The sequence below is a fragment of the Nematostella vectensis genome, chromosome 1 (genome assembly GCF_932526225.1).
Source record: "Nematostella vectensis chromosome 1, jaNemVect1.1, whole genome shotgun sequence".
NCBI lineage: Eukaryota > Metazoa > Cnidaria > Anthozoa > Actiniaria > Edwardsiidae > Nematostella > Nematostella vectensis.
In genome coordinates, this window is record NC_064034.1 from 4,257,007 (window position 1) to 4,272,106 (window position 15,100).

General features: G+C 37.6%; 4 protein-coding genes across 4 annotated transcripts; 1 reads left to right on the top strand and 3 right to left on the bottom strand.

The window, feature by feature from the left end:
* Window positions 1–320: 320 nt before the first annotated feature.
* On the bottom strand, window positions 321–4,865 carry LOC5517179 (U2 small nuclear ribonucleoprotein A'). The gene is made up of 9 exons (XM_001637157.3): window positions 4,597–4,865; window positions 3,392–3,432; window positions 3,212–3,318; window positions 2,537–2,615; window positions 2,406–2,452; window positions 2,215–2,317; window positions 1,749–1,813; window positions 1,512–1,596; window positions 321–1,197 (listed from the first exon to the last, which is right to left on the bottom strand). The coding sequence occupies exons 1-9, from the start codon at window positions 4,673–4,675 to the stop codon at window positions 1,060–1,062; spliced, it is 744 nt and encodes a 247-aa protein (XP_001637207.1). The 5' UTR covers window positions 4,676–4,865; the 3' UTR covers window positions 321–1,059.
* Window positions 4,866–4,890: 25 nt separating this feature from the next.
* On the top strand, window positions 4,891–8,158 carry LOC5517121 (ERI1 exoribonuclease 3). Its single transcript, XM_032387266.2, has 7 exons — window positions 4,891–5,101; window positions 5,280–5,396; window positions 5,503–5,562; window positions 6,614–6,705; window positions 6,978–7,050; window positions 7,113–7,212; window positions 7,638–8,158. Exons 1-7 carry the CDS (start codon window positions 5,003–5,005, stop codon window positions 7,715–7,717), a joined length of 621 nt encoding a protein of 206 aa, XP_032243157.1. The 5' UTR covers window positions 4,891–5,002; the 3' UTR covers window positions 7,718–8,158.
* LOC5517122 (PDZ domain-containing protein GIPC1) lies at window positions 8,150–12,473 on the bottom strand. Its single transcript, XM_032387263.2, has 5 exons — window positions 11,946–12,473; window positions 10,852–11,218; window positions 10,451–10,584; window positions 10,153–10,240; window positions 8,150–9,855 (listed from the first exon to the last, which is right to left on the bottom strand). Exons 1-5 carry the CDS (start codon window positions 12,333–12,335, stop codon window positions 9,695–9,697), a joined length of 1,140 nt encoding a protein of 379 aa, XP_032243154.2. The 5' UTR covers window positions 12,336–12,473; the 3' UTR covers window positions 8,150–9,694.
* A 639-nt stretch (window positions 12,474–13,112) lies between these two features.
* LOC5517123 (U3 small nucleolar ribonucleoprotein protein IMP3) lies at window positions 13,113–15,074 on the bottom strand. Its single transcript, XM_001637159.3, has one exon. The coding sequence runs from the start codon at window positions 14,942–14,944 to the stop codon at window positions 14,396–14,398; it is 549 nt and encodes a 182-aa protein (XP_001637209.1). The 5' UTR covers window positions 14,945–15,074; the 3' UTR covers window positions 13,113–14,395.
* Window positions 15,075–15,100: the final 26 nt, after the last annotated feature.

Genomic DNA, 15,100 nt, shown 5'->3' on the forward strand with positions numbered 1-15,100 from the left:
ATAATTTTGTACCCGCGCACACTTATTGACGACCGCACACATTTTGAAAAGTTCAGTACAAAATGTATTTCAGTACAAAATGTCAAAAAATTGATAAAAAGCTTAGCAAAAGCCATGGAAATTGCGTGATCGTAGTATTCTGAAACTATTGACTAACATATTGTTAGATTGGTCCTCGTACACTTACAACATTTGTGGGAGCTCATTTCTATTAGAACACATTGCCTTGTTGATGTTCTTTCTATTCAAGGGTCACATGACTTTCATCACCTTAGCAGCACAACAGAATCAATAAGAACAAAAATAAATAAACTTCAAACTATGCAAGTTCCTTTTTTATTATCTCTTTCACTTGCTTCTCACAGACTGTAGATAAGTTATCACAGACTGTAGATAAGTTATCACAGACTGTAGATAAGGTATCACAGACTGTAGATAAGGTATCACAGACTGTAGATAAGTTATCACAGACTGTAGATAAGGTATCACAGGTAGTGTATATGTAAGGTACATACATGGGGTACTATTCTTGCAATGTAAATAGCAAGGGCACAACGGCTGTCCTTGCACACAAAAATAACCAATATAAAAACTGATGAACACCATTAGCACTCATTAAATGTAGTTTGATCTAAATCGCTGTTTAAATCATAGTTATTTTTGGTGTGGATTACAACAGGAAAAAAGAACAGATTAAAAAAAAAGGAATACGCAAATGCTGTACAATGCACACATGACATGGGCTGAATGGAGAGGGTTTTTGGATGTAAATGTGGCTGGTTGGGTAGTAATCCTAGGAGTAAAGCTGCCACAGGGTACGAGATTTGCTGGTTTCTCCACATGGTTACTACATTTACTTTTTAGTTGAACATCAGGTTCATATCGTAATGTAAGGCCATGCTCTTCTTACAGTCATAAAAGCTTACAGCACAATAGAAGTTCTTTTTGCATGTCTTAAAAATAAAGACAAAAAATCTTGCAGCTAGACAGCTTCCTTGTTTACAAATCAGGTTTCTTTTGTTTCTTTCCTTTGTTACAGATCATATAGAGATTGTAGTGTTAAGTCCCATTCGTGACTTCCATCTCCTCTTCGTCATGGCTCTGTTGTGTTGGCACAACACCAGGGACTTGTCCAGCCTTCAGCAATCTCTCCAATCCTTGTACCTCATCCAGGGATTTGGCATTTGCAATGGCGGCCTGGAAGATGAAACTCAAATGACCAACTGACTAACCTTGAGTATGAACCATCACTCAGTATGTACACTATAATGTAGTTTATTATTTCTGCCTCTTACATTATGATAGACTTTTTTTTTGTAAGATGAGTGTTCTTAAACAAAATATCAAACCTCAGAGGATGCCTCAAAGCTTATTTTGAGATCTGTGAGCAACAATGTTAAGAAATCAGCTATTCCATATACAATTGTGTTTGCAATAGAGATATTCTAATAAACAAGGGTGCTGCATTCCTTATTATGGAACAATAATCTTTCTTATCTAGATGTGCATACCTTGATGGCTGCCACATCACGGCTTGGGGGCGGAGGTGGTTTCTGCTCAACCCTCTTTGCTGGTGGGTTTTCTCCAGGGGTAAACCTAAAAAACAAAATGTCATTCCAAATAAACGAGAACCAATTAATATATAATCAATTATGATTGATATTCTAATTTATAATAATGACACTTCTCTAGAACCAGAAAACACTTAAGATAAAATATTGCTGGATTCTCTTAGCAGATATACTTACGTTTTGGGTTTGGAAGAAGGAGGAGCCTTTTTTCCAGAAAACATCCTTTTAGCTGCATCTCTTTCCTAAAAAAAAAAAAACAAGTTAAGCACATTACGCCAAATATTACCTCCTATTGTCATTGATAGGTTTACCACCAATCTCATATGGACTGAGCTTGTGCAACTTGCAATAAAAATATTCTGATGATTTTCTCTGTTGAGCATGGCCTTGAATTCTGCAACATTAAATGCTCGTCATAGCTGCTGAATGAAGAGTTGCCTGTGTTTACCTTAAGATTACTGGAATACCCAGTACAGAATACCCAATTACAGATTTTCTACCCAAAACTCTTTAGAAGAGTAACCAAAAAAGACATATAAGCTTAACTATTTTTGGTCATATAATTCAGACCCTTTTTAAACATGTCATGGCCCATATATCTCTTTCCATCTATTTGTGGCTAGCCCTGACAAACTCAGCTCACCCTCATCTTAATTCTCTGAAAGTCTAACACTCTGAGCTGAGGAAGACTATTGATAACAAATAGTCTGTAGTGGGGCTTGTTTGTGACTGGATTACGAAGTAGGCTGTAAGAACAGAGAGGAGTAAAAGTAAACATCAAACATAGAAACACATTGAGGCAACAGTGCTGCTTAAAAGCGGTCACTATCTCACCTTAGATATCTAAGACTTTTGACCGATTCCAGGGGTTCTAGATCTTTCTGCAAAGTAAACAATGTTATCTTGAGTGTTTTTTTTAAAAAAAACTTAAATTGCACATTCCACAATTTTCCGCACAGACTTACCAGCTCTTGCATTGCATTGTTTGTTAATATAATGGACTCCAGATTGGGTAGACATTCGCCAAGGCCTTCTGCAACACGGCTAAAACAAACAAAATACATATAAAACAAAATGTCAGTTTAGAATTTCTGATAACTAGAAATTTAAAAAAACTTCCATGGCACTACAATATAGAGGGAAAATATATAACCCCCCACCCCATCTATCATTTGTGTTTTCAATCATGGCTGGCATTTTTACATTTAAAGAAAAGAACAACAATGCTTGTCAGAGATGCTGAGTTTCCTCTCGCGGTCCCTAGTTAGTGAAGTGCACAAAATCGTATTCATTAAGTCTTTTTGCCTCTTATTCAAGATCTTATTATACAAATCAAAGTATTTTTATTCATTTTCATAGTGAACCACAATTCATACAAGTGCTGAAGAACAAATTAAATTATTATTTTAATCATAACAGTTACTAAGTTGGGACCAAGATGCAATTCACAAATCCTGGGTGACGCCAGTGAAATGCACTCAAGGTCGGACTCACCTACAGCAGACCATGACCTTTTAATGAGCCAAGAGATGACACAGATATATTGAAACATGTTAGATCATGGCCACAGAATAAAACACACAAAAAGAAGAACATTTACAAAGCAATTTCTACAGAATTAGCTCCTCTAAGTGACTCACCACACTCTATTGTTATTCAGCAAAATAGTCTTGAGACGCTTTAGGAGAGGAAAGCCTTCAATTTTACGGATATCATTATCTGAGAAGTCAATTGTGTCAAACTGGTCCTGGCAAATAAATACACAGTGTTAGTAGGATATCAGTTTGGCAAACTTGAATCTCTACAACCTTAGAACTTACCAGAGTAGCCCCCATATTTTCTATGACGGAGATTTTACAACCTTGAAAAGAACATCAACACAAAATGTTAGCCAAATGTTTGAATGCTAACACAACTTAACATGTTACTGCCAAGCCTTTCTTAGTGAGATTATGTAAATTCCTAACCATTTGTAATATATGGGGGTTTTACCCCTTTTTCCCCCACAGCCCCTGTGATAATAGAACATGTGGCAATAATGTGATTTCCAGCTCATTTATGTGGGCCCGCAGTATGTGCCCCCCCCCCCCCCTATCAATGGCTGGATCACTGGTCTGACAATTTGTCTTGCAATCATTGAAATTTTAGCCAATTGGGTAAGGCAAGGGCTAGTGTGGAAGACTGGCAACCATTAGCAAGGCTAAAAAAAAATGAAAGCTGGAAGTCTTAAATCTGATAGTTAAGAAAAATCTGTGTTAAAAATGCTACCAATAAAGAGTTTTTGGTATTCCCTCTCAATGGCTTTATCTTATACATGAAAAGTATGTACTCATCCTAGTCAGAGGCTTCGGAAACTTGCTTGGATTGAAAATAGGAGCTTGAATTGTGATGTTTACAACCACTTGTCGATGTTGTAATGGCAGGACAATGAAAAGAAATAGTGCGAGGATTTTGGAGGTCTTCTTCATATATTTTGATGTGCTAGCGAGTGATTGCTAACATCTATTGGCACTTTTCTCTTGCTTTGTATATTTAAGAAAGCTTGACAGGGCTGTGAAATGCTGAATTTGCACAAAGTCCAAGCCTTTGTGTATTCTTTTGCCTTTTCGATGTTTTACCAGTGATGCAGCCATTAGTGGGGCCAGTGAGGCTTAGCGACGGCTGGAAATAGAGCCTAAATAGCACCTAACCAACACCAAGAGTGCTAGTCACAGGGAGTTTTCAGACGATTTGTTTAAAAAAAAATGACATTTTCAATGTGTTAAAGAGATGGATATTTTCCTAAAGGTCACTCCATTCTTGTAGATATAGTTATATTATTCCCTTCAATCGAAGTGTACATTAGAAGAGCTAACCACATGCCATGGATACAGTGCGTTCTAAGTAGCAGACGTTTTGCATACGTTACCAAAATTGATCGACGTTATCTAAGTGAGTTGTAGTTTGGATGATATGACAGTAAAAGGAAATAGTTTTTTGGATCACCATTAAACGATAAATCCGACAGAAATCCGTTATCTTTTACCTCGTAAGTCCAGCTCTCTGTCTTTTACCGCGTTGGTGAACTGGGGGCATTGTAGCATCAACTCCGCGGTTAGCTTCATTTTTACGCTGTGTTCCAATATTAAATATATCTAAAAACGTGTAAGAAATATTATAGACAATTCTGGCGGCTTGCTGGTTCCTTAAGATAACTTAAAAGTTGACATTTTCCGCGAGTTTTCTGTGGATTCTTTCACAAACTCAGATAGCCGCCATTTTCCATGTGACCAAGCTAGCCGTTCGTCACCAGTCTTCCGGTAGAAGCTATTTTTATACCGGAAGTACAATGGTTGAAATATTCAAACCTCATCAAAAATATACTTCTTCAGTTTTGCGCGAAATTTGGGATCACTGTGTCTGAGTCCGCAGATATTTATTATACTTCAAATATGGATAATTCTTCCTGCAGTTCTTCGCCCGTTTTTGATTATTATCTTGTGCTCGATTTCGAAGCAACTTGTGATGACAAAAACAAACCAAAACCTCAGGTAAAAACTCTAGGTAAAAACTTTGACAATATAAATAAGTTAAATACTGCTTTAGCATCAAGTCGTTATAATTTATGTATCCAATTTGTTTTTAAAGAATTGCTTAAAAAATCAATAGTACTTGATGATTGCATATAAATTTTAATTCTTATTTAGGGTTTTACTGTTATTGTTTTAGGAAATCATAGAATTCCCAGTAACCAAAGTCAATTCACGAACGCTACAGACAGAAGCCGAGTTTCATCAGTACGTGTGCCCTACAGCTCATCCGAAGCTTACAACATTTTGCACTGATGTAGGTGATGATGACAATGATGATTCATCATATTCAACACACTACTCATTCCTTCTGCTAAGTGTATAAGTGCATGACTATGTGTAATTATTTTTTTGCATTCCAGCTCACAGGAATAACACAAGACATGGTTGAAGGCAAACCAGACCTGCAAACAACCCTCCAGGTACTTAATGTCCCTGACAATCCATCTTAGGGCTTAGATACACCTCTCAGGCTTTAAATGACGAAAAAAAAATATTACCAGTGGACAATCAATTAAGGCTGTTCATAGGGGGTATTAGTGACCTATTACGAAACTTTATCATTGCTAGGATACAGGGATGAGTTTTATTTTATATGTTTAAATTCATCCCACCCCCATAACTATTTGTCTGATCACATGCAAAAAGAAAAAAATATTCATTCATAAATAAAATAATCCCAGAGTCTATTCTGGATGTCATTCTTGTTTCAGTATCATTTTCATATATTGTGTATATCAACCTTGGGTACCAGAGGCTCGAGCTTCATTCGTTTACTGTCACGCCAGTATTGGCTACGAGGAGAGACAAAAGGCTTAAGAATTTTTTTGGGGGAGGGGTGGGGTATATTCATTTTTGGGGGGGAGGGGTAGGTTTAACCTTGCAGGCGTTTGCCGTATAGAAATCTCTCACGAAAAAATCCACTCGTAGATCTCACGAGGGTGTTAAATAAATTGCGCTATGCAAAGGAATTATTGTTCACAATATTTTAATAGAAAATAGGCAAAATCATGATTTTCTATATAATATTTTTTTCTAAGCGATTAAAATCGCTAAAAAGAGGGAGATTTGGTGCTCAATGCATGAGAGCGGGAGAAGGGGTCCAAAATCTGGAGACTCCCGCCTAATGCAGGAGAGTTGACAGGTATGGAGATATCAACCTTGGGTACCAGAGGCTTGAGCTTCATTCGTTAACTGTCACGCCGGTATTGGCTACAAGGAGATATCAAGCTTATGGTACCCAGGGTAGTGTATATCCGACAGTGCCGTAGCAGTCCTAGAAATATTAGGTGGGGGGGCACGATACAGAAACATTAAGAAAATATTTGGGAGACACATGCACCCAGTGCCCCACCCCTTGCTACAGCCTGTCTGATATCCCCCTGATGTCATGTCCACCAACCCTAAAATATTGAAATTTATAATGATTTAGAATCATATATATTTGTTCGTATATTAACAAAATATTACCAGACTTTCCATGATTGGATGGGAGAAAATGGCCTGCTTGATTCTGGGCTCTCCTCATGTTTTGTTACATGTGGAGACTGGGACCTGAAGACTATGTGAGTGTTCAGTTACATATTTTGTTTATTTAATCATCTGATGATTTCTTGAAGAGGTACTGGGAAACTAACCAGGTGCACTAGGATGACCATGTCCCCCCTTCCCCGGTTGGAATGCTCATACACTATTTCTTACTTATCTAGTGGACTTCTTTCGCAAAAGGGAGTGGTGGGAGGGGCCAAAACACATCTCTGTGAATTCAATGCTTACCTACAAACATTCCAGAGAAAATTGTAGTTGTGTCTAATACCTTTGTCGTAAAAACATACAGGCTACCATTGCAGTGCAAACACTTGAACATTCCTGTCCCAACATACTTCAGGAAATGGATTAACATAAAAAAGGTAATATAAGTATCAGTTTTTTCATTAATCCATATGCTGTTAAACATGAGAATATGTACTAGGTGTACTCTGATGTTATGGGAAAACAGAGCAAGATTGGTATGCCAGGAATGCTACACGGACTGGGGCTTGAACTGGTAGGACGTCATCACAGTGGTATTGGTAAGTCATGTGACTACTTTTGGTTCTTTTAATGCCAACACTGACTGGTTTAGATTAAATACAAATCAGGGAACATTTAGTGTGGTTTTCAAAAACCCATGAAATACTATTTAGTTTATTTCATACTAATACACTGTAATGACTTTGTTCTCTTGTTTTGGCTTGACTATTACACTTTAATAACTACATTTTGTTGCATGGGATTTTGAAAACCACTGTAATAGCAAGCATATATTTACTCAAGAAATAAAAAAAACATTGAAGTAAAGCTGACATATATTTCTTAAATTACCAATTTTCCTAGGATTGGATTTTAGGGTTAGATCAAATAATTTTGTTTTCTGTATTTGCTAATTGCTTAGAACACATTTTGTATCAGAATATGGTACTGTAAAGCTTAACCTAAAAATCAATTTTTCTTTCAGATGATGCTAGAAATATAACTAAAATTCTTGTTGCACTTGCAAGAAAACACCCAAATATATCAGCAACAGGGAAAATGTGAAAAGTACTATGAAAAACAGAAATCTGTTAGCATGTAGAACAGAGTTAATGGTAGTTTCTTGGTGTTACGGAGCAGCACCAAAAACACAATGGAACAAAAGCCAAAAACAAAGACCTTAGAATGAGACAATGAAATAGAGTACAAAGGCCTTGAGCACCAAAAACAAAGCTCTTCATAACACCAAGGAGTACCCGAGTTAATGGATAATCCATTTACATAAAACAAGTTTAGGGTTTCACACGAATGGACCCCTGAATTTCTCTGTAGAGGCATCCTAGAAAGGGGGGGGGAGGGGTGGCAGGGGTCCAACCTTTTTCTGTCTCAATAGTGTGAAATAATGATAAATTTGTGCAGAGGTACAAAACAATAAAAAGGGTAGGGAAGACAAGCATGTGGCGCAAATCGAGATGTAAAAGATACAATAAACAAGTGTTTGTTACAGATCAGCTTTTAATTACATAGAGTTAGACTCTCACTTACAAAGCAAGTCTTCAAAGCTAAACTATTACATGCAAAAAGCAGTGACGCATCTAGGTTTTAAAAAGGGGGGGGGGGGGGGGTAACGTAACTCACATTTTTTTGTCCAGATTTTAAGGAGTATATATTTCGTATTACAAATTCTTTTACAAAATTTGGAGAATACTTTTATTTTCCCTGTTTGTGAAAATCGCGTTACTTATTTCTTGTTTTTTGAAACAAGGTTGAAGTGACCTTCTAAGAACCCCTCATGGATGAGCTCATATGCCTATGCCCGCGACACTTGGTCAAGTCAATCTCATGTTTAGCCTGGGATTCTTGTATCGCCACCAGGTGGCTCTCCATAAAAGTAGACGATAGTGGATCGCCCTATCTATAAAATTCTCTCGCTTTTGCTATCCCTTAGGGGGTCTCACAGTGATTTTAGAGCTTAGGGTTAGAATTCGACCACACCCAATGTGTTATCTTTTAGGGTTAAAAAAATGTTGTTGAAAAGTGCTATCCGAGGCACTTTTCTGTCCCGGCAGTCAGACCATTTTGATTCATAATTAATGCCCTGTTTAGCATAGTGCAGTGGCCTGGTTTTCTGTCGCAAACGATTGTCTTGTTTTTTTTTTTTTTTTCGCCACTGAAAAGAGCCCACAATAGTAAGGACTGTTGCTATTCTGTATTACCTTGAGAATATGTACAATGGAAATCAAAACATTTATGAGAGTTATATTTTGAATGTGTCTGTGAAAAAAGAACAAACTACTTTAATGTAACTGTTAACAAATGGTGTTTCTCCGAATTTTCATATCTAATGCTTTTCAATTTGAGAAACCCGTTCTTCCTTTGTCTGATCCAGAGAGCTTCAGGCGGGCCCGTAGCCAGTCAAACTCTACTTGAAGGTCTGCCCTGATGGTGGAAAATTGAGTACCACTGCAAGCTAAGACGAGCTACCTAAGAAAAAATGGTCCGCTAGATGGGTAAACGAAGCCCCCCCCCCCCAAATCCTGGCTACAGGCCTGTCAGGATACATGTGTTTAAAAAGAATCAACTGGGGGGTTTGAGCACTGGAATGTATGAGGGCCCAAGGTCTGCATGGCAGCATTTTACATCAAGAATGGCTACAATGTCTTTTTCACTCCTCTAATAAGGTGGATGAATAGAAAATGTTATCTTGTCTGAGATCTGCGTAATCAGGATCAAGTTGTAATGCAGTCTCCTTCCATAGTCCAAAAATGATTTTGATCCTAGAAAATATTAATCACTAGAAAAGATGAAAGTGTTACATTTGGTAATATGCCTTGTTGTCAAACTTGCCTAAAAGGGAATAGCTTACCTATCAGTTTAACTTTGAATTCTACAAATTAAGATTTTTCTTTCAATATCAAAAATTGCCTATACAGAATACTAAATACTATATACTAAGGTCTACTTATTATAAATATGCACACCCTTACTAGTTGTTTGGACATCTATTTATATTATTCCACCTTGGAGTAGGCTATCAAAGCATTATTGAGGTGCAATTCTACCTGCTCTAGCGTCATTAATCAGCCCCCAGATATCAAATATAAAATCATCTGGAAACTGAAAATCAGAGAAATTCTCATCTACATTCATGGCAAAATCACTTGGATTTGTTTTGTTTTTGCTGAGGTCCACCAACGTGTTGGCTGAAAACAAATGACAAAAATGGTAACTATGATAATAATTAGATCAATCTTTATTTCATTATTCAAGAATTCAACACAATTTTTAAAATGTAATATGGTGTAATTTGGTTGAGGTGTAGCAACACCTTAATTTGATGTTCTTAAGACACTGTATAATAATAACCTCACTGTCCTTGTCTACTTTGCTCATACGGGAACTAACGGCACCTCAAGTGTTTCCATTATTTTATGGAAAGATCTTTGGGTACATTTAAATTGCTGTGCGCTCATTTAATATGGTCAATCTTTCTCACTTACCAAGTTCTTCATCCCTGATTCCAAGAAAGTTTTCAAGAAGATCATCAACCTTTTTCATAGCTACACACTCCCAAGTGCTCTCCCACGCCTGAAATATGCAAGATGCTATTAGTGTGGGTTCCTAAAGAAAGTTCAAATCAGATTGAGCAGACATACAAGACACACCCCATGCAAATATAGTATGACGATACATTGTAGGGTCATTCATTGACCATTTACTCCAGGCAATCTATGCTGTCTTTACCTTTTACTCTGGCTATTATATTACGATATAAAAGTAAGCATTGAGAATACATACTGTTATTTCCTCTACAACAGGGGGACCCTTTGCTTTCAGCCTTAATGTTGCCTTTCCAGTTCCAATTTTCTTTTCAGCGTTAACTGGTTCCTCAGTTGATTGTCCTCTGCTGGCAGTTCTGGGTCCAATTGCACCTATAAACAAAATCTCATAATAGTAAGCTGTTTATTTGAAAAGGTGAAGGTGAAGAGAGTAAAAAATAATACACATGATGACTAAAAGATCACTCTTCTATTATTTGTTATTATCAAATATCAAGAAAAGCATGAATGAGAATTGAATTACTGAAAGATCATCTAGTTCCAGAAACTCTAAACTCATATTTCCCCTGATGAAATGATATCATGGTGCAAATCTGAGTGGGCTGGTAATTTGAATAGAGCTGGACAAAATAAACTTACCAAAGCCCCGCAACGGCTCTACTAGATGTAGAGTAATGGTACCAGTGACGTCAACCTCTCGTAGCATTCTAGCGACATCAAAATGTCTACTTCCAACCACATACTGTCCATTAATATATTCCACATGGTCACCTATGCATATTTGTGGGGTTTTGTCAGCAATACTTCCCTCCTTGATGCGCTTTACAAAAGCACACCCAGCACCGTTATCTGTTATTGTCAATCCCAACGCTGGCTGATCCTTAACTACCTCCACAATCTTTTTCTGTCCCTTTATGTGTGCAAATATGAAATCATCCAGACCTATCTGGCCTCCGAGAAGACGTTCCATGTCAACACGATATGTATTCAGGGTGCAGAAAAGAATCTAAAAAGCAAGAAATTCTATCAATAACAAGTTCATATATTCTAGATTAGCATTATAAGCACACCCAGACATAATATTTAGGTATTTTAAATCATACACAAAGAAAAAAAATGCTATTAACAAAATATTATGATTTGTTCCCAAGAGTAAAAGCCTAATAATCAACCAATGACTCCTGGCAACTCCAATGGCCATCAAGCTAAAGTAGATTTAATCATAAGTGTACATGCTTTATTTAGATACCACAATAAAGTAGGCAAAATTGTCCTAAAGGGGAGAGCAGTCTCCATAATTTAACTAAACTTTTAGGGCTCCTTACAAAAAAAACATACACCGCTTTAGTTTACCTTCTGAAGAGGAATTCAAATGCATTATTTTATACCGCACGTTTGGCTAGTCTACGTTTCACTGTATACTCAGTTTATACATTTTACATACAATTTATTGATTTTGCGTCTCCATTTGCGCATAGTTATTATTTTTATTCGAGCTTAACTATGGAAAATAAAGGAATAGACGGATTAACGACAAGAAAAAAGTTCTTTCTAAGTTTCTTCTCATTGGTTCTGGAATAATCGGCATTGCCTTCCGTAAATCACTCATCGAATTGCTTAGATCAAGTGTTCGAAACTCAATAAACTACTTACAGAAAAGACAGAAACGCGAAACACGCTGAAACACATCGAAAAATTCGCCTCTAAAATACAAATGAACTTAAAATACTCACATCATCAACATTAACGTGAAAAGCATCAGCAATTTTCTGGTAGAGTTGTTTTACGTTGGTAAAGCCTTCAACCTTGGCGGTGGTGCTGCCGTGCGCCAGTTGGCAATGGAATACGAATCTCGGCGGATTTGGAGTCGGTTCTGGAGGTAATGGTGGTAGACTCTTGTGAGCATCACTACGTGGTCCCTTACTCTTGGATTGGGGAGGGCTAGTGGCTGGTTTACTTGCTTGTGCGTGGTGGTTTTGAGCCGATCGCGGGCTGTGAGGAGCTTTCGGGGCGGCGGGAGGAGTACTGCTTGCTTTCTCGTTCTTACCCGATTTGCTTGGCTTTTCCTTGCTTCCAGAATCGGAAAAATTGGCTTGGCCGCCTTTCTTAGAAAATAGTGGCATGGCTGTCACTGATTTGTTCTTATTTCCATCGGATTTTCTGGAGTTTTCAGTAGTTGAGAAAAGTTGATTACAAGCGAAGCGATCTGTTCAATGATGCACATCTTGAGCTCGGTTCCAGGTTCCCGCTGCATACACTCACCGGTGGATGTCACGTGATATCAAGAGCCTCCTATTTGTAGCCTGCGTAGCGGCTCAAGGGATGGGGAGGAGACTGTAGCCGCTACGCAGGCTACCTTTTTGGGGAGGTGAGGCCTAACCCACCCCCTATAAAACTGCAAGAAAGCAAAATAAAATAGATGTTCATGGGTTCAAGGTGACATGAAATTGCAGACGGCAATGACAGATTAAAGCCGCATTATCACCAGTTTACTTTCGGAGGGCCGACGGAAACCTCAACTGTTTAAAGACAATTAAGTCTATTAGAAAATGATCACTGCCACTTGACCAATCAGCGCCCTCAATTTGAACCACCTAAATCTCATAGTAATTAAGGTGTCAAGCAGCGAGGGCATTGAACAATACTACAATAGGGGATAAGTGGGGAACGTAGCTAGTAATTAGTGGTTATCTACTTAGTGATTAGTATTCCCTAAGTTGCAACTTTGTTTTCATTGTTTTCCTGGAGTAAAACATTGAAAACAAAGTTGCAACTTAGGGAATACTAATCACTAAGTAGATGACTACTTAAACATTACTAACTACAAACCTCACTGAAATGTCCCTGTTATTCAAAATCCTTAACTGCTTCACATCCTAGAGAAAAAAAAAAAGCAAAAATACAATGTTAATTGTGTTTACTAATATCAAACATAACAACTGAAGACCTGGGTTTATCAAACATAACAACTGAAGGCCTGGTTTTATCAAACATAACAACTGAAGATCTGGGTTTATCCTTTTCTTCTCGTGTCTACAGAGCTTACTATTTCGTGTTTTTGACGGGGGAATCGTTCCTGCTTTTATTTGCTTACTTTCTTTCGCCGAATGGTTTTTAAAACCATTCTTTTCCGGGGACGGAAAAATCAAGCACTTAAAACTTAAAACGCCTGCGGGGGAGGCTAAGTCTTGCAGCGATGACTAGAATTTCAACAAAGCGAAAAGTCTGGTTGTTTTCGCACACAATTGACCTGTTAGTATTGCCTAATGATGTTGATAACAGTAAGATATTATTTTAATTGTTTTACATATGATGATGTTGATTTGCCAGTGACATCTAGTTTAAAAAAATTTTGAAATGTCTCATGGCAGTGTTAATTTTCTAAGAAAGTTAGATAATGGACGTGTTCTATGGAATTTAGGACACTCTTGCTGCGCACTCACATTTTTTTTATTCGTGCCCTAAATCCAATAGAACACTAGCGCCCATTATCTAACCCCTACTTAAAATCTGTGGTGTTTAACAGGCCATCCGCTTTAAATTATCAATCACATCCTCAACGAGATTTCCAATAGACATACAATTTTGAAATATTTTTCGTGTTTTCCATTAAAAATCATCAGAGATTGTAAAGTAACCGGCCGGAAGTAAACTGGTGACAATGTGGCTTTAAATGGAAGCTTCCTAGTCCACTTTGTCTGATGATAGACTTCAGCTATTTTCCTCCAAACTATGATGCAGAAACAGCAAAAATCTGATTTATCAGAGGGTCTGTTTACCGCAAATCCTGATCATATTTCTAGAAGCTATTGATAATTTATTAATTAACATAAGTATGTCTCTAATTTAAAAAAAAGTGCATTGTCAACAACTGCTCCACAGGGGATCCAGGATATGGGGCAGTCTCTTGTGATTCTTCGGGAAATAAAAATATAATTTGAAGTTGTGTCTTGACTGCCTATGTGCTATGTAGTATTGCTATGTTTTTAAGGGGAATTGTGGCCAGCAAGGGATTGTGTACATCAATTTATCTTGGAAAATTATTCTGAAATCAAGATCTTGGTTTCAGAAACTTAATTTCTCTGGCACAAATTTTAAAATAGAAAAATACTGATCTTGCTATTTGCCACCCCACATGGGTTTATAAGGCTATTTTCCTCAATCTAAAAGATAGATCTTGAGACTAAGAAAAGTCAAAGTCATCCCTCATATCATTATACTCCATGACATGTTTTCTGATCTTAGAAGTATCTGTCCAGGTGACAAAGTCCTCCATATTTTTGGCAACTAGAAATGCTGGATCCATTATCACCTCTGGACCAACTCGCACATGTCCCTGTTCAATATACTTTACTGCATCTTTCACAACTTGCGCCATCTTTAGGTTGACCATTACCACTGGAAGTCTGCGTCGGCAGAATGAGGAGGCATTCACTTTATTACACTGGCCAAGATTCTTTTTAGTGGAAATTAGACCCATGTTGTGAAGTTTTTCAAGGATCTGTTCCGTAGCTTCCACCCTGTAAGGATCCTTAGGGTCCAAGTCTTTTATTTTGTTAGCTAAGGATTTTATTAAACCCGAAAGTTTGTTGTATTTAGTATAATCTTCGCGCTTTTGAATGTGGTATTTTCGCAGGACTTTCACCTCTCTGATGTTGTTGTCGCTTTTCCACGAGATAAAGTCGACTTTCTTCAGCAACTTCTGCTCGTGGAACTTTAGTTTACGAACCATGGTGGGCTTGAGTCTCTATTATTCACAAGTATGACCTCCAGAATCTCGAAATAATTGCTATAATTCAAAGAGAGCAGTGATTATTCCCTACCACGTGCCTACCATTTCACGTTCATGTTCCACACTTCTAGCCTAGCCGCGTATAAAGAGAAGACT